General features: G+C 45.1%; 1 protein-coding gene and 1 long non-coding RNA gene across 2 annotated transcripts in view; one reads left to right on the forward strand and one right to left on the reverse strand.

Moving 5' to 3' along the window:
* TNFRSF10D (TNF receptor superfamily member 10d) overlaps positions 1–10,994 on the reverse strand; it is a 31,514-nt gene extending 20,520 nt beyond the window's left edge. Inside the window, 2 exon segments of the mRNA XM_033228697.1 lie at positions 69–171; positions 10,739–10,994. Coding sequence (XP_033084588.1) covers positions 69–171; positions 10,739–10,855 — 220 coding nt within the window. The 5' untranslated portion in view covers positions 10,856–10,994.
* A 158-nt stretch (positions 10,995–11,152) lies between these two features.
* Positions 11,153–16,013, forward strand: LOC117093450. Its single transcript, XR_004441150.1, has 2 exons — positions 11,153–12,272; positions 15,940–16,013. It is a non-coding gene; the product is annotated as an uncharacterized LOC117093450 (long non-coding RNA).
* The last annotated feature ends 11,834 nt before the right edge of the window (positions 16,014–27,847 follow it).

The following is a 27,847-nucleotide window of genomic DNA, read 5'->3' on the forward strand; positions in this document are numbered from 1 at the left end:
CACCATAAATATATACAATGTCTATCTGTCATTTAAAAATAAACTGATTTTTAAAAATAAGAGTGCACCTGCTGGACACTCCTTCTCGAGGTTGCGCCTCTGTTGCTGTGAGTCCACTGGCGGCAAGGGAGCATCGTCCTGCTGGGAGATGGTGGCAGAGTCAACTTGGACCTGTAAGGACAAGGCAGAGATGGGCCTGAGTGGCTTCCAGACCTCTCCTCTCCCAGGCTCCGTCTCACATTCCCTTCACCCCAAGTGACAAAATCCATCAGAGCTTGGACTTCTTTCCAGCTCCAAACTTTCATTCTTTTGCATCTGTGTTTGTCCCTTGGCCTGTTAGGGTAGCTATTTTCTATAAAGAAAAACACCTCTGTATCCTTTTCTCATATTATAACATAAAATATCTTTACCACAGAAAATGTGAACAGAAGAGTTATTTTTATTTTTTATTTTTTTGAAAGAGTCTTGCTATGTGGCCCAGACTAGAATGCAGTGGCTAGTCACAGGTGTGATCGTAGTCCACTACAGCATGGAACTTCTGGCCTTAAGTGGTCCTCCTGCCTCAGTCTCCCAAGTAATGTGGATAACAGGAACACACCACTGTGACTGGCAAGAAAAGATTTTTTAAGAATACAAAAGGCCGGGCGCGGTTGCTCATGCCTATAATCCCAGCACTTTGGGAGACCGAGGGGAGCGGATCATGAGGTCAGGATATCAAGACCATCCTGGCTAACACAGTGAAACCTCGTCGCTACTAAAAACACAAAAAATTAGCTGGGCATGGTGGTTGGCGCCTATAATCCCAGCTACTTAGGAGGCTGAGGCAGGAGAATGGTGTGAATCCAGGAGGCAGAGCTTGCAGTAAGCCGAGATCACGCCACTGCACCTGGGCGACAGAGCAAGACTCCGTCTCAAAAAAAAAAAAAAAGAATACAAAAAACACATGAGCACTTCAAGCAGAAATAGCATCTAATATATTTAGTTTGATCAAGTGTTTAATTTACTAGTGGGTGAATTCTGTCTCTCTTTCTCTCTCTCTCTCTCTCTCTCACACACACACACACACACACACACACACACACACATAAAGATACACAGTTTTACAAATGAGGGTTATAACCTTAAAGAAAGTCAGGATATAGCATCAAACATTAAGTAATTTCTCCTTTACAAAGGACTTTGACAAGCTGTTCCCACTAAATATCAAAGAGTGACACGAAAAGATGAAACAGCAATTCAGGGATTCTGGCCATGATCTGTGTGTTATAAATGACAATGAGAAGACAACTGGAGAATCAGAATAGTCTGCTTATTAGATAGTGGTAACGTGTTGATGTTAATTTCCTTGTTTGTAGAAAGTATGCACTAAATAATTCAATTATAGCTTTCATCATGCCAACAGCTATTTTTCAAATTTTTTGCATAGTTTTTCTAACTTTTCTTAAAGTTGGGAGTGTTTTAAAGTACAAAATCAACTTCATTACAAACTGTAATTAAATGTAATATAATTTTGCTCCTGAGCAAAAACAAAACGGTTACAATAAAAGCTACTTATGTTGGGCTCTGTTCAACTGCCTGGATCTAAACAAGACAAAATGTAGCTTTCTTCCACATCAAAGCCTGTCTAGCAGTTGGTGACGGTGATGCTAAGGCATGATTCCCAAACCCTTTCTTCTGGGGCCGCGGTCCCTCTAGGTTCAGGCGATGTCTCTGTCTCCTTTCTCTGCTCTCACACTCTTACTCCATTTGAAGACCAACTTTGCATTTTGTCAATTCTTTTTTTTTTTTTTTTTTGGAGACAGGGTCTCCCTCTGTCATCCAGGTTGGAGTGCAGTGGCGCAATCTCTGCTCACTACAGCCTCTGCCTCCTGGGCTCAAGTGGTCCTTCGACCTCAGTCCCCCAAGTGGCAGGGACCACAGACAGGCACGTGCCGCAACACCTGGCTAATATTTATGTATTTTGTACAGCTGGGGTTTCACCACGTTGCCCAGGCTGGTCCAACTCCTGAGCTCAAGAGTTCTGCCTGCCTGGGCCTCCCAAAGTACTGGGATTACAGCTGTAAGCCACCACACACGGTCCGTTTTGTCAGTTCTTTTTGTGGTCTGTATTCTATTTCCTTGATTTATGTTCCTCCTTGTTACTTTGTTTGGTTTAAATTTATGCTTATATTTTATGATTGATTAATGTAGATCTTCAGGCCATACATTTCACATTTTTTTCTTTTTTTGACAGCTTTAATGAGATACAATTCACATAATTAGTAATGATGATGATTCATATAATTCACCCATTTAACGTCTACATTTCAGTAGTTTTTAATATACTCATGGCTATGCAATCATCGCCATTATCTTAGAATATTTTTATCACTCCACAAAGGAACTGCATACCCTTCAATAGTAACTCCCCATCTCCCCAACCCCCAATTCTTTAGTAGAAACATTGAAAGCTGTATTATTTCACCCCGAGCACTGTTAGCCATTTCCCACCAGTTTTGAAGTTATATTGTTATTATTATTTATTTTGTAACATTTTACCTTCCCTTTTGATTTCTTCTCTGAACCACAGATTTTTTAGAAGTGCATTGTTCAATAACGAAATTTTAGAATTCTCTACGGACCGTTACTGATTTCCAGTTTCGTTTCATTAAGTGTAGAGATCATATCAGGTGTTTTATAGCCCAGAACCGGTCTATCTTGGTGAGAGTATCATGAGCATAGAAAGGAATGAGGGTTCAGTGGATGTTCCATCCTGCTCTTTAAATGTCAGTTAAATCAAGGTGGTTCACAGTGTGCAGGTCGCTTGCCACTTTACTGGTGTTTTCATCTGATTGTGCTACCAAGTGCAGAGAAACAGCTGATTTAATCTCTTTTTAATTCTATTTTTGCGTCATGTGTTTTGAAGCTGTATTACTAGGCATATACAATTTGTGATTATTATTACACGCCTTGAAGAATTAACCTTTTTAACTACAAAGGTCCCTTTTGATCTCCCTTAATATTCTGTGTCCTAAAATTGTTACAGTAGGTAGCTAGTCAGGTATGAGCAGGGCAGGAGGGCTCTCCAGCTTCTGACACCAGTAGGGTTGGGTGACCATCAGGTGGTTGATAACTGTGTCTCTACAGTAACCATTGGTTACAGCCAGGCGTGGTGGCTCACACCTGTAATCCCAGCACTTTGGGAGGCCGCGGAGGGAGGATCACGAAGTCAGGAGATCCAGACGATCCTGGCTAACATAGTGAAACCCCGTCTCTACTAAAAATACAAAAAACTAGCCGGGCGTGGTGGGGGGCACCTGTAGTCCCAGCTACTCGACAGGCTCAGGCAGGAGAATGGCGTGAACTCGGGAGGCGGAGCTTGGAGTGAGCGGAGATCGCGCCACTGCACTCCAGCCTGGGTGACAGAGGGAGACTCCTTCTCAAAAATAAAAATAAAAATAAACAAAAAACTAGTTATAGCCGATGCCAGAAAAAAGCAGTCTCCCAATACATAGAAAACACCTGAAACTGATCAGTAGTTTCCCAGTAAGATTTCAGGAGTGGGGAGAAGGCAAGATCCTGGAAGTATGCCAACCCATAAAACCCCAACTCAGGCAGGCGGGCTGCACACTGTTTCTCAAGTCACCTGCTTGGCCAACTTCCAAGCTGTACTTTCCTTCTCTTTCCCTTCCTTCCTTTCCTTCCTGTTCTAAAGCTTTTTAATGAACTTTCACTCCTGCTCTGAAACTTGCCTCCATCTCTCCTTCTGCCTCATGCCCCTCAGTCCTATTCTTTCTTCTCAGGAGGTGAAGAGCTGAAATTGCTGTGGAACCGTAAGGATTGGCCACCTTCAATGTAAGGTAACTCAGATCTCGTCCACCGCTAACAAAATCACCTTCCTCTGATACTGAGATAGCCACGGCAGTTTTCTTGGCCTTACACTCTGCAGGTGTATCTGTTTCCATCTATTTACTTTCAACAGACAGCATCTGTGTCTTCCTTTTAAGTCCCAGCTCTTATAGACAAGATATAGCGGAGTCTTGTTTTTTCAGCCCTTCAAACTCTTTCTACCTTTGACTGTAGTGTCCAGTGGATTTACAGTTAGTGCAATAATTGATAGTCGAAATAGACCTATAAGTTTACCATTTAAACTATGGTTGTCTAGGCTGGGCACGGTGACTCACACTTGTAATCCCAGCACTTTGGGAGGCCAAGGTGGGTGGATCATGAGGTCAGGAGATCGAGACCATCCTGGCTAACATGGTGAAACCCCGTCTCTACTAAAAAAATACAAAAAAAATTAGCCGGGCATGGTGGCGGGCGCCTGTAGTCCCAGCTACTCGGGAGGCTGAGGCAGGAGAATGGCGTGAATCTGGGAGGCGGAGCTTGCAGTGAGCCAAGATTGCGCCGCTGCACTCCAGCCTAGGCGACAGAGTGAGACTCCCTCTCCAGAAAAAAAAAACCAAAAAACTATGACTGTCTAGTATAATTTTACTCCTTTTTCCCCTGCACATTTTAATGTTAATTACCTTTCAGAATTCCATTTTAATTGGGTACTGACTTTTTTCATGTAACATATTTCCATGATCTATGTGCAAGTGCTATAGGGAATACAGTATACACTCAAGTGTTCATATTCTATTGAAGGTTTTTAAAAAATAGATTTATTGAGGTATAATGGATAGGAAACAAAGTGTATATTTTTGAAGCATGTATTTTGGTAGATTGGGATGTATGTATACACTGTGGAACTACCGCCACAATAAGACGACATGTCTACCGTCCTGCAGTGTTTCTTCATTTTTCAATGTAATCCTCTCTTCTGCTTTGCTCCTATGTCGCCAACAACACTTCTGCTTTTTGTCACAATACATTGGTTGCATTGTAATAAGATGAGGAATCAAATGGTATGCATTCTGCTTAGGTTCCTTCACATGACATGATTTTCTGTGTGTGTGTGGTTTTTTGTTTTTTTGTTTTATTTTGGTTTTTGTTTTTGAGACACCATTCTGCTATGTTTCCCAGGCTAGTCTTGAACTCCTGGGCTTAAGTGATCCACCCACCTTGGCAGGACTACGGATGTGAGCCATTGCACCCTGCCTACCCACCCTGGCCCATTGACTATTATGAATTAAAGGCTATTGATTGAAAAACATCAGGTGCAAGAACATGCTTTGACCTCTTTTGTTTCCTAAAAGCAGGAGATGAAAGTCCCCAGGGAAACATAGGACAATCTCTCTTGTGGGAAGTCAGGGACCCCGAACAGAGGGACTGGCTGGAGTCGTGGCAGAGGAACGTAAATTGTGAAGATTTCATGGACATTTATCAGTTCTCAAAATTAATACTTTTATAATTTCTTACACCTGTCTTACTTTAATCTCTTAATCCTGTTGTCTTCATAAGCTGAGGATGTATGTCACCTGAGGACCACTATAAGTGTATCTAACTGTACAAATTGATTGTAAAACATATGTTTTTGAACAACATGAAATCAGTGCACCTTGAAAAAGAACAGAATAACAGCGATTTTAGGGAACAAGGGAAGACAGCCTCAAGGTCTGACTGCCTGTGGGGTCAGGTAGAATAGAGTCATATTTTTCTTCTTGCAGAGAGCCTATAAACGGATGTGCAAGTAGGAAAGATATTGCTAAATTCTTTTTCCTAGCAAGGAATATAATATTAACACCCTTGGAAAAGAACGGCATTCCTGGGGGGAGGTCTATATACGGCTGCTCTGGGAGAGTCTGTCCTATGCGGTTGAGATAAGGACTCAGATATGCCTTGGTCTCCTGCAGTACCCTCAGGCTTACTAGGATTGGGAAACACCAGCCCGGGTAAATTTGAGGTCAGACCGGTTCTCTGCTCTCGAACCGTTTTCTGTTGTTTAAGATGTTTATCAAGACAATACGTGCACCGCTGAACATAGACCCTTATCAGGAGTTTCTGATTTTGCCTTGTCCTGTTTCCTCAGAAGCAAGTGATCTTTGCTCTGCTTCTTTGCCCCTTAAAGCATGTGATCTTTGTAACCTACTCCCTGTTTGTACACCCCCTCCCCTTTTGAAATCCCTAATAAAAACTTGCTACTTTTGTGGCTCAGGGGCATCAGGGACTTGCTGATATGTGATGTCACCCCCAGCGGCCCATCTGCAAAATTCCTCTCCTTGTACTCTTTCTCTTTATTTCTCAGACCGACCGACACTTAGGAAACATAGGAAGAACCTATGTTGAAATATTGGGGGCGGTTCCCCCAAGAAATCTCCTTATTTTTAAGGATGAGAAGTCGAGGCCAAGAGAGTACTGTGCAGACCTTGTTAGAATAGAACCACTCATCTTTTTAGCTTCCACATATTTACTTGCTTCTTCACAAGTTACTTGGTCTAATTCAGTACATAAGTAACTGACTCTCACTGCTTCTTCTGCACCAGGTAAAACTTGCATTAAATAAATGTGTGTGTTGGCCAGGCATGGTGGCTCATGCCTGTAATCCCAGCATTTTGGGAGGCCAAGGCGGGTGGATCACCTGAGCCCAGGAGTTTGAGACCAGCCTGGCCAACATGGCAAAACCCCATCTCTACGAAAAATACAAAAACTAGCCAGGTGCGAGGGTGGGCACCTGTAATCCCAGCTACTCAGGAGGCTGAAGAAGGAGAATTGCTTGAATCTGGGAGGTAGAGGTTGCAATGAGCTGAGATTACACCACTGTACTCCACCATGGGCGACAGAGCAAGACTCCATCTCAAGAAAAAAAAAAAGTAGTATGTGCTTTTCTCCTGTGTACCTGTCTTATGTCTATTTAATTCTCAGGTGCAGCCAAAAAAAAAAAAAAGCCCTTCAAGGGGAGCTTAGCTTTCCTCTATGACTCAATGGTGACTCTATCCAAACACCATCCTCCAGGCCAACAATACCACATCCTATGGCCTTGCACCAGCATGGCATCTCTGGAGGAGGGGGAGGCAAGGGTGGTGATCTCATGCCTCCCTCACTGTACCTCCTTTAGTTACATGATTCCTGGTGTCACCTCACCCACCACACCGTGGGCTCCAGGGAGCAGGATTCACATGGGGTTCGTCCATCCTCCCTGGCTCCACCAGACTCCAAAGACAATAAAGGGCTCACTGTCTATTTCCTGGGTCAATCACTTTCCCCCCAAGCCCATGAGGTGAGCACAGCTTACAGCCTAAGGACAGGCTTCAGGCTGTGGCACAGAGAGGGGACCCCGAAGAGCCCTGTGGACTCTGCTGAGGACCCACAGGAGCCAAGTGCAGGACAGAGATCAGAGAAGCAGCTGCTCAGAGAACTCTAGCTCTGCAGAGACCCAAATATGGCTGCTATTATACAGAAGGTGAGGCCAAAACTGCTGGAGACATTGCTCCTGAATCTCATTTTGTCATTTGTAAAAGAGGGAAAATGATCTACCCTCACCTCCCCAGGTTGTTAGGAAAATCCACTAACTGAAAATGTGCAGTCACTGGCTGGGAGCAGGACACCAGCTGCCCAACAGCATAGGCTGAGGGCATAGCACTGTCTTCACTGTCCCCATCCCCAACCTGGAAGTTAGAGCCTCGCTGCCCTGCCACTCCCGGATACAGGACAGAGGACCGGAACCGGGGCTGTGGCCTCTCAGTAGGGGCTGGGTGAGCAGCCATCTGCAGTCACCTGGATGGAGACCTTTCCTGCTCACTCTTCGAACCCGGGCCAGGAACCCACCAGAAGGACAACTGGAAGCGTGGCAGATAAACCAGGCTGTGGCCCTGCAGTGCCATCATTGTCCTCACTTGAACTCTGGCTCCTCTGTTCCTTGATGGCCCCATCGCATGGTGCTCCACTCCAGTCTTAAAAAGTTTCTGCCCTAAGCTCAGGGAGCCGGTACTGAGGTGCAGGTAGGAGCAGGTGCAGCCTCTGCTGGGTGGAGGACATATGCCCTGGGGATCCAGAGTCCAAAATGACTGACACCAGCCCTGAGGATGTGATTCATCCTCCCACACCTGGTTAACACGGCCCTCTGAGGTTTACACAGGGCTGTTGAAGATCTTTATCTCCTCTTCACTTTACAGGCAGGAGCTGGGGCCACACCAGTGTCACAGAGCTGGAGGGGAAGCACAGCAGGGCCCAGCTGTTCCCAGCCTCCAATCTCAGGAGTCCTTGAGAGCCTCAGAGGCTGAGATTCTGAGCCACTGGATCTATTCAATTCCTACTTTGATAAAGAGAGGGGCAGGGTAGAAGCACTTGTCACAGAGATTGAACCAGTCCAACGTTGACAGACCCAGGACCTGGGGTCAGGAACTGAGCTCAGCTCCAGGCTCATCTGATATCCTCCTGAAAGCCTAAGGACGGAGACCTTATCTCCATTCACAGGCATGGCGGGTGGCAGGGACTGGCCCCAGCTGACCATGGTTTCCCAGGAGGATAGCTGGGAATTCGGTCTTCCCTGCCACCCTCCCCTGCTGTCTCATCTGGATCCCCCGGTAATCCACTGGGAGTAGATTTGGTACCTTGGTACTCCCAGTACCAAAGAACTCCTGTATCCTTGAAAATTCCTAATACCATGAAGGAATGAAAGTACACAGCAAGCCGAGCGCGGTGGCTCAAGCCTGTAATCCCAGCACTTTGGGAGGCCGAGACGGGCAGATCACGAGGTCAGGAGATCGAGACCATCCTGGCTAACACCGTGAAACCCCGTCTCTACTAAAAAATACAAAAAACTAGCCGGGCGACGTGGCGGGTGCCTGTAGTCCCAGCTACTCGGGAGGCTGAGGCAGGAGAATGGCCTAAACCCAGGAGGCGGAGCTTGCAGTGAGCTGAGATCCGGCCACTGCACTCCAGCCTGGGCGGCAGAGCGAGACTCCGTCTCAAAAAAAAAAAAAAAAAAAAAAAAAAAAAATAAGAAAGTACACAGCAATGTGATGAATCACGTTTTACTTCCTAGACTAGCAAAAAATGAAAGCTAAGTGTAGCAAGGGTGTAGGGACACACCCACATTTGTGGACTAGGTGTGAGTATACGCTGAGTTCAGTGGTCTTTTGGAGGAAAATCTGTGAACATCTAAAGAAACTTCTGAAATCATTTATCCCACAGAAGTAGAAGTAAAATTATACTTTTAAGGAGTTGCCCAATAAGCTGGTGCACATGGATATGTGGACACACGATACATACAAGGGTATTTAGTACAACATTGTTGGAATTAGCAAAGGCAAAGTCAGGATGGGATCTAACAAGCTGCCCCTAGGCAGTAACAGTGAATTAACCTTTGGCTTACCCATGCAGTAAAATACAATACCCTTGTTTAAAGGAAGATCTATCTGAATGTACTGCCATAAAACATCTAATGTGATTTGTGTTAGCTCCAACATTTTAAACAGCGATTGCGCATTGAAATGCATTTAATAAGGCAAGACTGATGGAGGGATCAAAGCCTCCTTTGGGATGTATAGAGTTCACATTCCCAAAACTGAAATTCACGTTGCTGGCCTTGTCTACACTGGTCATCCACACATTCTCTCTTCAGGTCCACTGTCCTAACACAGCCATTCTTCTAGCTGCCTCAGGTAGGTCCACCCACTATAAACTATTGCAGAATTCGGCTGTATAATTTTTGAGAGGTGAAAATGTTACTGCTTTTCTGAATTTAGTATTAATTTGTTGAAAGAAAACATGCAAATTCTCATGGTTCCTGTAATCTTGCTTTATCCTCCCCCTTTTGTTTTGGTATTATGTAAAGAACCTTAGAAAGTGCTGTTGGCAGAAACGTCAATCACTCTGAAAAAGTCCTGGCAGTCTGCACATTTTATTTATAATACGTCCTTACTGTGCATCCCACCACCAATCTCAGTTTCCAAAGCCAACTCACAACGAGAACTTTACACCTTTTATGCTGAAGGAAGGGGCCAGCCCGCGGTCCTGTCTGTGGGATTCAGAGGGGACACACGAGTGACAGTGGAAGACACTGGTTAAACCGCTTCCTGCCACTTTCAGGGCTCGAGGAAATTCAAGTTGCAAAAACAAGCGTTGGAAAGCTTTTTCACCAGCGGTTTGTTAAACGGATCTCCAAGGAACACGTTTAACAATGTAAACATAGGGTTAATTTTTTTTTTTTTTTTAGAGTCTTGCTTTGTTGCCCAGGCTGGAGTGCACTGGTGCAATCTCGGCTCACTGCAACCTCTGCCTCCCGGGTTCAAGCAATTCTACTGTCTCAGCCTCCCAAGTAGCTGGGATTACAGGCGCCTGCCACCATGTCTGGCTAATTTTCGTCTTTTTAGTAGAGACGTGGTTTCACCAAGTTAGCCAGGCGGGTCTCCAACTCCCGACCTCAGGTAATCCGCCCGCCTTGGCCTCCCTACGTGCTGGGATTACAGGTAGGACCCACCGCGCCAGGCCTGGGTTAATGTTATTAACGAACGGACGAACCAAAGAGGCTACCGCTCTGTGGCTTCCAGAGGTTTACTCCGGAGTTTCCATCTTGACTCCCTCCCTCCCTCCCTCCATTGATTCTGGAACTTACTCCGGGGAAGCTCAGTGCGGTCCTCGCCTCACGGGACAGCCAGGGGGAGCGCGCGCTCTGCTTCCTCGCGGCCGGGTCGCTCCTGCCCAGCCAGGGGACCCCCCCCTATCTTCCCGACTCCGACGACGGGTTCGTCCTGCCTGGGCATGAACCGCCGCAGGCAACCCGGGCCAAGCGTCCCTGCCGTGTCCCCCTCTCTCCCTGCCCACTCCCGGCGCCAGGTACGTTTTTCCCGAGCCAGGGACCGCGGCGGGGACTCACCAGCAGCAGAACCGCGACGATGACGACAACAAACTTTCCCGACGCCGTCCTGGCTCCTGGATAGCGCCCTGCTCGAGCGCTCGAGGCTGTCCGGGCGCTCTGTCCGCAAAGTCCCATGAGAAGGGAGGTGAGTGGAGGCTCTTCGCCCCTCTGAAGTTTGGGTAAAAAGCGCCAAACTCAATCAGAAATCGTCCGGAAATGGTCCCCGTAGCTCGCGCGCGTGGAAAGCTTCCCGCAGCTACACAGCCAGAATCGCAGCTACACAGCCAGAAGCTACACAGCTTTTACACTGTTGGTAGGGGTGTAAATACATTCAACCATTGTGGAAGGCAGTGTGGCGATTCCTGAAGGATCTAGAACCAGTGCACCTCCGCTTTTATACTCCGGAAAAGGCGTGGTCACTTCTACTCCCTTCCCGCAGTCACTTCCAGGCACTCAGAAAAGGGGCATGGCCTCCCCCAGCACCTCGGGGAGGGCCCAGGTTGTGTGCGTGGGTGCATGGACGGAGAGGAACTAGTTCTTGCCGGCAGTGGTGACCCAGGGCCTGTGGTTTGATTCCGGGTCCTGTCCAGGCTGTGGCAAGCAGAAGGGCCAGGAGCTGAGGCGCTTCCCATTGCGCTGCTGAAGTCGGTGTAGTGAGGTTCAAAGGCGGCACTGGAGGCCTGTCCTGAGCCTGCTCCCTCCCCGGGACGCCTGTCTCTCCTCTTGTTAAACCCTGAACGACTTCCTGGCTTAGGAACTTCAGTCCACTCTTAGCTTCTGCTCCCGTTCCCTTCCCCAAAAGCGGCCTCACTGACCACTGCACTGATACCACTGCCTCCAACCCCCTTGCTGCTGTGACCCAGCACCAAGCTTCTCTGGCAGGGGCTTGGTACCCCTCAGCAGCGGGTGCGTGGCACCAAGGAGGGGCCCAGTGAGTGCATGAGTGGACAGAATGAAGAACGCAGAGGCCACGACGGGCACGTGCAGAGGTTGAGGAGTAGGTAGGATGGAGAGGAAAGCCAGGGGCATCCCTAGCCACAGCCTGGCACCCTTTGCGTGGTCAAGGCACAAACACTCCCTGACCAACCTTGAGGGCTCTAGGACTGAGGCCCTATGGAGACAGGGGAATCAGGGGAGTGGCTTCCAAAGTCTGTCCCCAAGTCTAGTGTCTACCCAGGTCCAACTGTCTGACCTTGGGCTACTTACCTCCCCACACTGCCGCTGTGAGGACAGACCCAATGTGTGGTATTGAAGGGTGCCAGCTTGTGAGCCTAGGCAGTCAGGCCAATGGCACGACTCCTAGACCCTTGGGGTCAGTCGGCTCCTGACCCCGCACATGGTAGATAGAAGAGGATATCACTATAGAAATGAAGATTTTTTGGCTCACCAGAAACCTGGGATTGAAATGTCATCCTCTCCACAGGCTTGGATTTGAGTGATGGAGCACCCCAAGCACCTGCCAGGCCCCAGACACTGACCTAGGGCCAGAAATGTGTGCCAGGGCCAGGAGCGGTGGCTTATGCCTGTAGTCCCAGCACTTTGGGAGGCTGAGGTGGGCGGATCACGAGGTCAGGAGTTCGAGACCAGCCTGGCCAACATGGTGAAACCCCATCTCTATTAAAAATACAAAAATTAGCTGGACATGGTGGTGGGCACCTCTAATTCCAACTACTTGGAAGCTGAAGGAGAAGAATCGCTTGAACCCAGGAGGTTGCGGTTGCAGTGAGCCGAGATTCATGCTACTGCACTCCAGTCTGGATGACAGAGTGAGATTCTGTGGAAAAAAAAAAAAAAAAAAGAAAAGAAATGTGTGCCAGGCCCCAGGCACTGAGAAATGTGTGGGGTCAGGAATGTGTGCTGGGTGCAGATCCAGGCAGGAGGTGAGAGGACAGGGACTTCAGAAAGACTGACAGCATTAACACAGAGCCATCAGGGCCTGCAGCAAAGTCCTTAAAGCACCTTAGCTCCCTTGGCCCTGGAGGGTGAACCACATAGTGGAGACTAGAAACCAGACTGCAGGTAACGATGCATTCTCTGTGCCCTATGTGGGACACTGACTAGGGCTAATGGCAAAAGGCTGTGAGCACCTCCCGGGAACTGGGCCTTTAGATCATGAAGTTGCCATTTGAGAGGCTCTTACTAGCTTGCGGTGGAACACTAACTGAAGCTCCCCCTGTGACTGAAGGACATAAAATAATCTTGAAACCTGAAAAACTCGTGATGTCTTCAGTGATCTTGGAAAAGCTCTAACGGGGAGGGCAGTCCCAGAAGAGTTCTATTACAAAATGGAAATGGTTTATATGGAATCCTGGTGCCTAAGGAAGGCAAAGGGGAGACATTCATGAGCAGGGAGCCTCTGTTCCCCTCAGACTGACTCTAGAACTGGGTGAGGAGCTGCTGGGGACTCTAGGGTCACTTGGACGCTTCCCTATACACAGCTCTTTACTGACTGACCAAGAGCTACTTAGTTTATAGCCGTCATTCCTAGGTGAATGGACAACATCCTATTTCGAAGGCCACCCTTCTGATTGAGGAAGGCAAATCGGGTAGGTGGGTTGGATTGCATGCTGTTTTTTAATCATAAAATGACTTCCAGCACTCCTGAGTTGATGCTTGTGAGGTGGCTCTTGGAGGAGAGGGTCCAACTGCCAGTGGAACCAATCACATGATCAGAGCAATGGAACTTTCCACACCACCACATCCCTCAGCTCAGAGCAGGGAGATGCCTGAGGATTAATCACCCGAGATTAATGATTGACGCCTTCGTGCTATGGAATGAAACTGCCATAAACACCATAAACCACAAGGTTCAGAGGAAGGGAATAATCAGTGGCTCACTGGGGTTGGACAGATGAGAGTAACTCAGAAAAATTAAGGGCAACATCACACTGTCTATATCGAAAGTAATGTCTGTGGACTTTACATCACTATATGCTACAAATCCAATCATTTAATAACACCTCCTTAAGAAATCAGAGAAGTTCATCTTATTTTATGTTGGGCAATGGACTTTCTAAGCTTATGATCAAGAAAAAAATAAATGTACCTATAGATTTAGCTACTTAAAATGTAAAATTTCTGTACATTAAAATCTAAGACAAAAAGAATAGGCAAATAGAAAAAACAGAAATCTGTTAATAGTATTTGGGAAGCATGAAGCCTGTCCTTCTAAACAAGACAAATCCTAAAAAATGAATTTGAACAAAGAAATTTAAACTACTGACCAATATATGAAACATATATCAGAGAAGTGCATATCCAAGTCAACTAATTCTTTCCTAGTTAGCAAAAATGAAAACCAAAGAGCAGTGATGTCAGATCTAAAGTTGGTAGAAGTTGGCACTGTCGGTAGGAATCACAGCTGTGTGTGTGTGTGTGCACACCTCTAAGGGTTAACCCCGATATTCTACTTCTTCTAGAAAATTGCCTAATGAATGTGATCAGAAATGTGGCCAAAGATGTATTCTCAAATATTCACAACTTCTTTGCCCTCCGCATACTGGTGATTGAGGTTTTGGGGAGAAGGGCTGGTATTTGGGTGGAGCATGACACTGGACTCTCGCCTTTGCCCATCTTGAGAACACAGGTCATCCTTATCATCTTTGGAGGGGGACTCAGAGGATGTTTATTAACTGTATGTTTTGTGGGGGGATTTGGGCAGGGTCCAAATGTCAGGAAAAGGGGCACAGAGCTGAAGAACAGGAGTCGCCTGTAATGAAGCAACCCAGTCCCACTGATGAGGATGCACGGAAGTTCTGGGGAGAAAGTGAAGATAGGCCCAGGGCTGGAGGAAGCCACAGGAAAGTGACCACAGGACTTTCCCAACAACCAGGGCCAGTTCACCACTCAGGGACCCACTGCCCCTTCCTTGACAGCTCTATCAGAGCCCAGCTGCAGCCCCAGGTGTAGCCAGAGGACCCCCCGTGAGGCTGTGGGTGAGCCAGGCCAGTGCTGGTGTCCAGGTCCCCACAGGGGGGAGCAGAAGGAGGTGCTGGATTCCAGTCCCCAAGACTCCGTCACTTTTTTTTATTTTTTATTGTTATTTTTTTTTTTGAGATGGAATCTCACTCTGTCGCCCAGATTGGAGTGCAGTGGCACGATGTCCACTCACTGCAAGCTCTGTCCCCCGGGTTCCTGCCATTCTCCTGCCTTAGCCTCCCAAGTAGCTGGGACTACAGGCACCCACCACCACGCCCGGCTAATTTTTTGTATTTTTAGTAGAGACAGGGTTTCACCGTGTTCGCCAGGATGGTCTCGATCTCCTGACCTCGTGACCGACCCACCTCGGCCTCCCAAACTGCTGGGATTACAGGCGTGTGCCACCGTGCCCGGTCAAGGCTCTGTCACTTTAAATTCTAGGGAGTCAGAGGCAGGAAACAACCCCCCACCCACTTCAGCAAGCCTGAAGGAAGAGAAGGCAGGGAGGTGTGAGTCACAGCAAGAACACAGCCTGTGTTACTCAAGAGCTGTTTCAGAGGAAAATGGGAGGACAGGGGCAAAAAGAAAAACAAACAAAACCTCTACACCTCTTTTTATGTCAGTTTCCATAGTTAATTTGGTCATGAATTCACACATACCTCAAGATTTTACCCTTAATTGCCTTCTTTTTATGTTTGATGTTACCAACATACTCTTCAGATATGATCATCTACTGCTTTCTCTAGTAGGAGAACAGACAAGCAAGGGAAGGTCTGCTTTTGTGAAGCAGTTCCTGTCCTCCTTGCACACAGCAGAGGCTGTCTGGCCTGTTCTTTTCTCCTGCCTTCAAATGAGCAGATTCTTTCTTCTGCCCGATCAAATCTGGTGTGTAATTTCTCTACTGGATTTTCCACTTCAGCTATTATATTTTTTTCAGTCCCAGGATTTTCTACCTTCTAATATTTCCTATATCTTTATGGATATTCTCCATATGTTCATATAGGTATGTACAGATATATATAGATGCATCGATGTTTCCCCAGAGGAAAAGTGTAGGTGCTGCTCTGGGTTTCCCTAGAGTATTTCCCTCCAGCCCTTGCCCATGGGCTCCTCAGCCTCTCCCTGGAAGCCATGGGCTGCGAGCTACTGTTTTAATCCTCCACAATCTTCTAGAATACACACACACACACACACACACACACACACACACACTTCCTTTAGATATTTGAGCATTCCTAAAACTGTTGATTTAGGCAAGGTATTGGCTCATGCCCATAAACCTATCACTTTGAGAGGTGGAGTTGGGCAGATCTCTTGAGGTCAGGAGTTTGAGACCAGCCTGGCCAACATGGTGAAACCATGTCTCTACTAAAAATATAAAAATTAGCCAGGCAATTGTGGCACTCTTGTTATCCCAGCTACTCTGGAGGCTGACCCACTGGAATTGCTTGAGCTTCGAAGGTGGAGGTTGCATTGAGCCGAGATGGTGCCACTTCATTTTAGCCTGAACGACAGGGCAGAGCAAGACTCTGTCAGAAAAACAAACAAACCGCACCACAACTGTTGATTTAAAGCCAAATAAGACTAACATCTGAGCTTCCCCAGGTATCTATCAATTTCTTCTTTCCCTGTACATGGACCATATTTACTTTGTATGCTTTTGTGGGTTGAATTTTTCTCCCTAAAGCTTATTTTGAAGCCCTACACTTTGGTGTTTGTAAATGCGATTTTTTTTTTTAAGCAGAGTCTCACTCTGTTGCCCAGGTTGGAGTGCAGTGGCACAATCTCAGCTGACTGTAACCTCTGCCTCCCAAGTTCAAGCTATTCACCAGCCTTAGCCCCCTGAGTAGCTGGGATTACAGGTGCATGCCACCACGCCCGGCTAATTTTTGTATTTTTATTACAGACGGTGTTTCACCATGTTGGTCATGCTGGTCTTGAACTCCTGACCTCGTGATCCACCTGCCTCAGCCTCCCAAAGTGCTGGGATTACAGGTGTGAGCCACTGTACCTGGTCATGCGATCTTATTTAGAAATGGGTTCTTTGCAGATATAATTACTTAAGAAGAGGTCACACTAGGTTAGGGTGGGCTCTAAACCCAGTGACTGGTGTCCTTAGAAGGCCATGTGAAGACATAGGGAGACATACAGAGAGGAGAACATCCTGGGAAGACAGACATGGAGACTGAGTGAGCACCCAGAAGCCAAGGAAGGTGAAGGATAGCCAGCAGCCCCCAGAAACCAGAAGAGAGGCATGGATTATTCCTCACAGCCTGCAGAGGGACCAACCCTGCTGCCACCTTGACTTTGAACCTCTAGACTGCAGAACTGTGAAGTTAATTTTTTTGAACCATAACGTTTGCGGTAATTCATTACGGTAGTCCTAAAACTAATGCGCTTGGTCAAATTCCATCACTTTTTTTTTTCATTAAGCCCTCTTTTGGTTGCTGTTGTAGGGCTGGAGAAACTCCCTTTCATCCTCCTAGGATCCCACCTAGGTTGCAGAGTTAAACTGACATAAGATTGATCATCGGGAGCCCTCATAAAGAAATGAAGATCCAATGAAGTACTTAGAGTCAGTTACTCATGCACTGAATTGGATCAAAAACAAGTTGTGAAGAAGCAATTAAATTACGTGAAGAGATTTAAAAGATAAGTTATTTTTAACAAGGTCTGTACAGAATCCTCTTTCAACTTCTCTTCCTTGCAGATAGGGAAGGGCATCTTTCCCATAGAAATTACATCTTCTACTTTATTATTATTATTACTATTATTATTATTATTATTATTATTTTGAGACGGAGTCTCTCTCTTTCACCCAGGCTGGAGTGCAGTGGTGCTATCTCGGCTCACTGCAAGCTTCGCCTCCCGAGTTCACACCATTCTCCTACCTCAGCCTCCTGAGTAGCTGGGACTACAGGCACCTGCCACCGCGCCGGCTAATTTTTTGTATATTTAGTAGAGATGGGGTTTCACCGTGTTAGCCAGGATGGTCTCGATCTCCTAACCTCATGATCCACCTGCCTCAGCCTCCCAAAATGCTGGGATTACAAGCATGAGCCACGGTGCCGGCCATCTTCTACTTTTAAGAAACAACAGGGGCCGGGCGCGGTGGCTCAAGCCTGTAATCCCAGCACTTTGGGAGGCTGAGACGGGCAGATCACAAGGTCAGGAGATAGAGACCATCGTGGCTAACATGGTGAAACCCCGTCTCTACTAAAAAATACAAAAAACTAGCCGGGTGAGGTGGCGGGCGCCTGTAGTCCCAGCTACTCCAGAGGCTGAGGCAGGAGAATGGCGTGAACCCGGGAGGCGGAGCTTGCAGTGAGCCAGGATCCGGCCACTACACTCCAGCCTGGGTGACAGAGCGAGACTCCGTCTCAAAAAAAAAAAAAAAGAAAGAAAGAAACAACAGGAGGGTCAAAGTGATCGTTTCTCACTTGCTGTTTTTCAAGTATCTTTAACTTAAATAGTCAGTATGCTAGATTAGCATATTTTAACTCCTTCATTTCTCTCATCGGGAACTTCCCAGGACGTTTCATGTATTAAAAGTTAAGTTGATGGCTGTGAAGAGCAGAATCAGGTTAGTAACTGAATGGCAAGAGACCTATAAAGGAAAACAGGAATATAAGTTGGAACAGGCAAGACATAAGTCTAACTGTATTGTCCCATATTTTTTTTCTGTCTTTTTTTTTTTTTTTTTTTGAGACGGAGTCTCGCTCTGTCACCGAGGCTGGAGTGGAGTGGCATGATCTCGGCTAATGGCAACCTCCGCGTCCTGGGTTCAAGCGATTCTCCTGTCTCAGCCTCTCGAGTAGCTGGGATTACATGTGTGCGCCGCCACACCCAGCTAATTTTTTGTATGTTAGTAGAGATGGGGTTTTGCCACCATGTTGACCAGGCTGGTCTCAAACTCCTGAGCTCATACAATCCACCCGCCTCGGCCTCCCGAAGTGCTAGAATTACAGGCATCCCATGTCTTATTGAATAAGTCTCTTAGTCATGAGAATAGTTTTGTCCAGTTAGGCAGTTGTATCTCATTTTAGGAGGTGATGTTACAGGTGGTCCTTCATCTAGGTTAGGCCTCTATAAGGTGTGGTCAATCAGTATTTAATAAGAGGCATTTCTATGGAAACGAAAGAAAAGTAAAGGTTAATGGTTGGAGCAAATTATACAAGCCCAGTTTTTGAGTCCAGAGGACAGTCAGTTGAGATTTCCAGATGTTGGGCTTGAAGTATCTTTAGATGGTGGAATAAGAAGTCTTGGCAATTTTGATGAATTTCCTGTTGTGTGGTTTACATCAAGTGTTCTGGTGAACTTTCTGAGCACCCCATATACTCACGGGCATGAAAATTGTCCATAGGTAAGTTGTTATTGTTACTGAAACACCTGAGGATGGGTCTGGGTCCTGCTGCTTGAAACACAGAAGGTCAAGCACTGAGACATTGAGTATTTCCAGGGAAATGTAGGGGTTTATATAGCAGGGAAGAAATGTAACCATGTGTAGGATACAGGAATTAGAGAGTGATCATAAGAAACCTAACCATGTGTGGAAAAAGAGGAATTAGAGAGGAGTAAAGAAGAGAAGTTAGTCAACGGGAGCCACCTGACTGGCTAGGCAATCATAGTGGATGAGGAGTCTGGCATCTCACTCTTCAAATGCAATGATTTCAGGAAGTTTCAGTTCCTTGATACTGTCTGGGAGGCTTGATGGTGGTTTTTCTGAGAAAGGAAGTTAGATAAGACTAATGTAACTTTCTCAAGTTTTAACACTGGGGGGATCAATTTCTATGATTTTTCAAATAAACCGTAAACATCGATTCTGTGAGACAGTTGGGTCTGTTTCAGTCCCTCATTTCTACTTATTAATTCCTCAATCCTGGGGAACCTGACCCTGGATCTTTCTGGCTGCTTCACACTGAGGTGAGGCATTGTGGACAGCTTAATACCATGGGTGACCTCGTGGCCACTCAGGAATCATAGGTTAATCTAATCCTACAGTTTTCTTCTGAAATACAGTCTTTCTCTCTCCATCCCCCACTTCCACCAAAGATGAATCATAGCAAGATCATCTCTTACTAATATTACACAAACACTTTGTTCAAAAGAAACAAAGTTTTTACCCTTGTACGGTATATTATTGTTAAAAGTCACTTTAATAAACCCTTAGCAACTAATCTATCTAATTTTAATTAGTTTGAACATAATGTAAGATTTTCATAAACTTTCTATAATGTTTTACACTTTTCTATTAAAGAGCAAATCAATGTTCCAAGGAAACCCTGTTATTCTGACACAGGGGCCCAGATGCTGGCCTTGCATCGCTATGCTTTTAATATTAACGCTTAATTTGTAGAAAAACTCCGAACTTACTTTATCCCTCAGAATCAGTCCTTACAATCTCACGTGCCCGTCTCTTCCAAAATAGCCCCTGGGCCTAAAGGGATTGAATAGTTTTAATTTCTTGCCCTGTGTCTCATGAAGGCACTTCATTTTGATTGTCACCTTCTCCTGGGTCTGAAGATGAAGCTTTGACTGGTGCCAATGTTCAGGATTAAGCAAGAGTTGGCCGGGCACGGTGGCTTACGCCTGTAATCCCAGCACTTTGGGAGGCTGAGGCGGGCGGATCACAAAGTCAGGAGATTGAGACCATCCTGACTAACATGGTGAAACCCCATCTCTACTAAAAATACAAAAACAAACAATTATCTGGGTGTAGTGGCAGGCACCTGCAGTCCCAGCTACTCAGGAGGCTGAGGCAGGAGAATGGTGTGAACATGGGAGGCAGAGCTTGCAGTGAGCCGAGATCACACCACTGCACTCCAGCCTGGGTGACAAAGCGAGACTCTGTCCCCCCTCCCCACTCCAAAAAAAAAAAGATTAAGCAAGCAAGAGTCGGTGCCATTTTCAGACCCAGGAGTCAAAGTCCTTTAATTTGACAGACCAGGATTGGTTAACAGGATTTTATACTGCAGGAAGTCCTAGCATTCTCTCTAACATGTCACAGATTAACCATGTCCAGTAGTTACTGCCTGCAGCACTTCAAACCATTATATTAAAGTGGTTAGGTTACTTATTGCATATGTCTAATTGCAACTATCTAGTGACAGAACTATGTCCGAAAGCATCAAAAATGTGATAGATTTTATGCCAAACTTACCAAAGTAAGACAACTAACTTTCCTCTCCATCACTTTTTTAAAAAGGTAAATGCAGCCAGGCATGGTGGCTCACGCCTGTAATCCCACTTTGGGATTATACTTTGGGAGGTCAAGGCAGGTGGATCACCTGAGGTCACAGCTTTGAGATCAGCCTGGCCAACATGGTGAAACCCTGTCTCTACTAAAACTACAAAAATTAGCTGGGTGTGGTGGTGCGTGCCTTTAATCCCAGCTACTTGGTGGGCTGAGCCAGGAGAACCTCTTGAACCCAGGAGGCAGAGGTTGCAGTGAGCTGAGACTGTGTCACTGCACTCAAGCCTGGGTGAGAGAGCAAGACTCTGTCTCAGAAATACAAACAAAAAAATAACGTAAATGTGGGTATCAGTTTTCGAAATTCAGCATAGGGATAATCTCCTTTCACTTAAATACTGTATAAGAAAACAGGGACAGAGTTCAGAACAAGCACAGAATAATTTCAACTATTTCAAAAGAGTGTCATCACACCTTTCCAAGATTGTTAATCTAGACAACTGCTTAGGTAAATTTCACTGCTACAGCCTTCAAACCGGTGCAACACTTGTACGTATTTTATTTTCAAGTACACACATGAAGGCCTAAACGTAATAAAAGGGTTGGAATAAAAAATTAGTAGAGGCCGGGCGCGATGGCTCAAGTCTGTAATCCCAGCACTTTGGGAGGCCGAGACGGGCAGATCACGAGGTCAGGAGATCGAGACCATCCTGGCTAACACGGTGAAACCCCGTCTCTACTAAAAAATACAAAAAACTAGCCGGGCGAGGTGGCGGGCGCCTGTAGTCCCAGCTACTCGGGAGGCTGAGGCAGGAGAATGGCGGGAACCCAGGAGGCGGAGCTTGCAGTGAGCTGAGATCCAGCCACTGCACTCCAGCCCGGGCGACAGAGGGAGACTCCGTCTCAAAAAAAATAAATAAATAAATAAATAGTAGCAAGTTGGCTGGGCACAGTGGCTCATGCCTGTAATCCAGCATTTTGGGAGGTTAAGGCAGGTGGATCACCTGAGGTCAGGAGTTCAAGACCAACCTGGCCAATATGGCAAAACCCTATCTCTACTAAAAATATAAAAATTAGCTGGGCGTGGTGGCAGGTGCCTGTAATCCCAGCTACTCGGGAGGCTGAGGCAGGAAAATCACTTGAACCAGGGAGGCAGAGGTTGCAGTGAGCCGAGATTGCACCATTGCACTCCAACCTGGGTGACAAGAGTGAAACTCCATATCAAAAAAAAAAAAAAAGAAAAGTCTCATTTTTAAAATTACTACTTAACCCAAGTGAATGTCACTTAGTTTTAATAATGGTAAACACAACTAAAGCAATTTTAGAGAAATCCTAGTCAATATAAATTTCTTAAGGGCAAGGCCAATCTTTCCTGAATATTAAAACTTTGTACCCGTATCACAGTTTTTATTAATTGCCTAAAGAAAAGGATCTGAAACTAACTTAAATTATTGATTGAATTGAATTTCCGTGAAAAGAAATGCCATTTAAACATTTCTCCTCTCACTTGCTTTTCCAGATAACAAAATCAATAATGTTCTTTTTCTGCTGACTTTTAAGCCTTTATTTTTATTTTTTTTTTTACCAGGAAACTTAAAGTTTTGTAGCTCTCTAGATCGTCAAAGCTAAGCAAAACCAATCCAATTTTAAATGGCTGGTATAAGCTCTCAATTTTTGCAGGTTTGACAAAGGTAGCTTAGGAAGTTTAGGTAAATAGAGCAAATGATAAACGGTTGGAAATGCACAGGAAACAAAATGGCTGTTCATAGAACCAAATACAAGCCTTCCATTAGAAACTAAAATACGGCCAGGCACGGTGGCTTATGCCTATAATCCCAGCACTTTGGGAGGCCGAGGTGAATGGATCATGAGGTCAAGAGAACGAGACCATCCTGGCCAACATGATGAAACTCCATCTCTACTAAAAATACGAAAATTAGCCAGGTGTGGTGGGTGGGCACCTGTAGTCCCAGCTACTTGGGAGGCTGAGGCAGGGGAATCACTTAAACCCAGGGAGCAGAGGTTGCATTGAGCCAAGATCATGCCACTGCACTCCAGCCTGGTGACAGAGCGAGACTCCATCTCAAAAAACAAACAAACAAACAAACAACAACAACAACGGACTTATAATTGTATGTATAAGCCAAACCCCAAGCTGAGGCAGGGGAATCGCTTAAACCCGGGAGGTGGAGGTTGCATTGAGCCAAGATCACACCACTGCACTCCAGCCTGGTGACAGAGCGAGACTCCATCTCAAAACAACAACAACAACAACAACAATGGACTTACAATTGTATGTATAAGCCAAATCCCAATGAAAACAAACAGCAGATAAATGCAAATTAAAAACAAAAACAAATAAACAGCACACCAACCCCTAATTTTTTTCCTACTCAGTTGTCTTGGAGGCTACCATGTTACCCAGTGCCTAAGAAAAAAAAAAAAAGATGAATATTTCATTCCTGGTATATGAATTAATGTCTTTAAGTCCACCAATTCCACTGTATATTTTGTGCAATTAAGAAATTCACTTTAGGCATGTGACCAGTAAGTACTCTATTGCTAGTACTATCTCTGCAGAAGAACAATACAGTGTGAAACAAAGCAACGCAAGCGTAGGTGTGAAATGTGGATCCTTGTTAAATATTACTTCATGATGAACTATATATATATATTTTTTTTTTTTTTTTTTTTTTTTTTTTGAGACGGAGTCTCGCTCTGTCGCCCAGGCTGGAGTGCAGTGGCCGGATCTCAGCTCACTGCAAGCTCCGCCTCCTGGGTTTACGCCATTCTCCTGCCTCAGCCTCCGAGTAGCTGGGACTACAGGCGCCCGCCACCTCGCCCGGCTAGTTTTTTGTATTTTTTAGTAGAGACGGGGTTTCACCGTGTTAGCCAGGATGGTCTCTATCTCCTGACCTCGTGATCCGCCCGTCTTGGCCTCCCAAAGTGCTGGGATTACAGGCTTGAGCCACCGCGCCCGGCCCATGATGAACTATATTAAAGAAGAACTGGCAAACTGCCAGTGTATTTCTTTACAACACTTCTTATTTTACCTTCATCAAGACTAAGAGCTTTTAACCATGAGCAATGTCAATTAGCCAAACTTTTCCATTTTCTATCAGATTTTAAAGAATATTTTACAATGTACTTACATGGATCATTGATGACATGCTAGAACTTTCTATTTTGTCCTAAATTGTCTTTCTTTCTTTGTTTTAATAATCATTCAATTTATACTAGAATATATTCCTATATTCATCATGTAAGACTGTTTCTCATACAAAGTTATTCTCTTTTCTTTCTAACCTTCATTACCAAAAATACATCTTCACCGTAATTTTTTTCTTTTCCTTTTTTTTTTTTTTTTTTGTTAGAGATGAGCTTTTGCCACGTCACCCAGGCTGATCTTGAACTCCTAAGGTTGCGATCCACTTGCGTCAGCCTCCCACAGTGCTGGGTTTACAGGTGTGAGGCACCACGCCTGGCCATAAATCCATAACTTACTTTACACCTTTCTCCTCTACTTACTGGTTCCTTTCTACCTTGTTTCATAAATAACCTTTGCAAGTCCATAAATAGAATTAACCTTTAGATAACTTCTGAATTAGACAAATTTATTCTTTTTCTTAATAAGAACACATCTTCTTTGGCAAACCTTATGTACAGAATTATACACTAACTACAATTGTTATCCTTAGTAACTTTAAATTTTAGTGAAAACTAGGAAGCAAAAAGTCCTGAACTGTCTATCCAGAGAAAATACTGGCATTTTCTAGATGGGCTTTCCATAAGGAGGAACAGTCAGACTGCAGGTTTTTCTTTCCCTTTCTCGTAATCAGCCTAAGAAACAATATTTTACATTTTATCAAAATAATTCCCAGTCAGGTGCAGTGGCTCATGCCTATAATCCCAGCACTTTGGGAGGCCAAGGTGGGTGGATTGCTTGAGCCCAATAATTCAAGATCAGCCTGGGTAATATGGCAAAACCTTACAGCTACAAAAAATACCAAAAAGAAAAAATTAGGCCAGGCACAGTGGCCCACGCCTGTAATCCCAGCACTTTGGGAGGCCGAGGTGGGTGGATTACGAGGTCAAGAGATCGAGACCATCCTGGCCAACATGGTGAAACCCCATCTACTAAAAATACAAAAATTAGCTGGGTGTGGTGGCACGTGCCTGTAGTCCCAGCTACTTGGGAGGCTGAGGCAGGAGAATCACTTGAACCAGGGAGGCGGAGGTTGTAGCGAGCTGAGATCGCGCCACTGCACTCCAGCCTGGTGACAGAGCGAGACTCCATCTCAAAATAAATAAATAAATAAATAAATAAATAAAATTTTTAAAAAATTAGCTGGGCATGGTGGCACATGCTTGTAGTCCCAGCTACTCAGGAGGCTAATGTGGGAGAATCACCTGATCCCGGGGAGGTGGAGGCTCCAGTGAGCCATGATCACACCATTGCACTTCAGCCTGGGCTACAGAGCAAGACCCTGTCTCAATAATAATAGTAATAATAATAATAACTCATTTGTTGCCTTTATTCGGTTTTTAATTATTTAGAAAAACTGAGATCTAAAAGGTTTTTTACATTCACCTAACCTTCTGTAGTGCTTTTTTTTTGAGACAGGGTCTCAACCTGTCATCCAGGCTGGAGAGCAATGGCCCGATCTCAGGTCACTGCAACCTCTACCTTCTGGGTTCAAGTGATTCTCCTGCCTCAGCCTCCCAAGTAGCTAGGATTACATGCACCTGCCATCACGTCCAGCTAATTTTGTATTTTTAGTAGAGATGGGGTTTCACCATGTTGACCAGGCTGGTCTCAAACCCATGACCTCAGGTGATCCACCCACCTCGGCCTCCCAAAGTGCTGGGATAATAGGCGTGAGCCACTGTGCTCAGCCTGTTTTGTCCTTTTAACAGAGAAATTCAAATTCTAGTTTTGTGTCAGTTCACTCTCAGTATTTAGGCTCATTTTTAAAAGTAATATAATAAATTCATTCAGTTTAATCAACCTGAGCACACAGGATTCTCTCTTGTTTTCTCTCTTTCAACTTTTTATTTCTGCTGTGATTTGCATGTGCCCCCTAAAGTTCATGTGTTGGAAACTTAATTCTGAATGCAACAGTGGGGGGAGGTGAGATCTTTAAGGGATGATTGGATCATGAGGGTACTTCCCACATGAATGGATTAATACATTATTGTGGAAGTGGGTTCGTTATTGCAGGAGTAGATTTGTTATAAAAGTGAGTTTGGCCCCCTCTTGCATGTTTTCCCTTCCCCCCATGCATGCCCTCTTGTCCTTCCACCTTTCACTAGGTGATGAAGCCACAAGAAGGCCCTTGCCAAATAGGGGCCCCTTGACCTTGGACTTCCAAGCCTTCATAGCAGTAAAAAATAAATTCCATATTTAACTAAATCACCCAGTCTCAGGTGTTCTGTTATAGTAGCACAAATCAGACTGAGACAATATCCATTCAGTTTCATCTGTTATTTATTGATTCAATTTGAAACAACCTTTGAATAACTTCCAAACTAAAACAATATTATTTTTTATTTTAGCAAAAACCCATCTTTTCTGTCTCATAGTTTTTTTGTTTATTCATTTTTGTTTTTTTAGAAAGAGTCTTGCGTTGTCACCCAGGCTGGAGTGCAGCAGTGCGATCTTGGCTCACTGCAACCTCCACCTCTTGGGTTCAAGCGATTCTCCCACCTCAGCTTCCGGAGTAGCTGGGGTTACAGGCACCCGCCACCATGCCTGGCTAATTTTTGTATTTTTAGTAGAGACATGGTTTCAACATGTTGGCCAAGCTGGTCTTGAACTCCTGAGCTCAGGTGATCCACTGCCTCAGCTTCCCAAAGTGCTGGGATTACAGGCGTGAGCCAGCGTGCCTGGCCAGTATATTTCACAGATTTTGAAGAAAAAACACATCATATTTTTCTGTTATGCTTTGCATCTAAAGTTGCTTCCCCTAATATTTCTAGAAATTCCAATGACATTAACGTGGTTAATTAATAAGAATTGTTAACTCTTCATGACTTTAATTTCCAGAGAACACTAGAAAATTAGAAAGTATGCAGTCATGAACTGTTTTCTTCCAAGTTTGCAAGCATATGATTTCATAATTTCTAGAAACATGATTGAAAAACTGTCCTATGACACAGGACAGGAAATGGCAGAGGAAAGGTTTAATAGGTCCAGACATCTTTTGTTCTTCTGTAATAGGTAGCCAAAGTAAGTTCTAAATTTGTGTTCAGCAATAAATGTTTCAGTATCATATTAATATCTTATTTCAAAATGATGTCGATATTCAATATGTATTACTATGGTTTGAATGTTTTTCTGCTGTGAAAATCGTATTAAAACTAAATCCCCAATATAATAGTATTAAGAGGCAGGGGCTTTAAGATATGATTTCATCATGAGGGCCCTGCCTTCATGAACAGATTAATCCTCCACAGATTAATGAGTTATCATGAGTGTGGAGTAATTATAATTTGTGCATGATATGGTTTGGATCTGTGTCCCACCAAATCTCATGTTGAACTGTAATCCCAGGTGTTGGAGGTAGGGCCTGGTGGGAGGTGATTGGGTTGTGGGAGGTTTCTCATGAATGATTAACCACCATTGCTTGGTGCTGTTCTCCTGACACTGAGTGAGTTGTCCTGAGATCTGGTTGTTTATACGTGTGTGACACCTTCCCCTCTCTCTCTACCTCCTGCTCTGGTCATGTGAGACAGCTCACTCCCCCTTTGCCTTCTGCCATGATTGGAGGGTTGCTGAGGCCTCCTAGAAGCAGAAGCTGCCATGCTTCCTGTACAGCTTGCAGAAGTGTGAGCTAATTAACTTATTTTCTTTATAAATTACTCAGGCTCAGGTATTTCTTTATAGCAATGCAAAACAAACTAATACAGTGACTCTGTTATAAAAGCCTGTTTGCTTCTCAGTGTGTCCCCTCGCCCTATAATGTCCTGCACCAACTTGGGACTCTGCAGACAGACTTTGTATTAGTTTGTTCTCGCAT

This window comes from Trachypithecus francoisi, unplaced genomic scaffold, assembly GCF_009764315.1.
Source record: "Trachypithecus francoisi isolate TF-2019V2 unplaced genomic scaffold, Tfra_2.0 Contig01440, whole genome shotgun sequence".
Classification (NCBI taxonomy): domain Eukaryota; kingdom Metazoa; phylum Chordata; class Mammalia; order Primates; family Cercopithecidae; genus Trachypithecus; species Trachypithecus francoisi.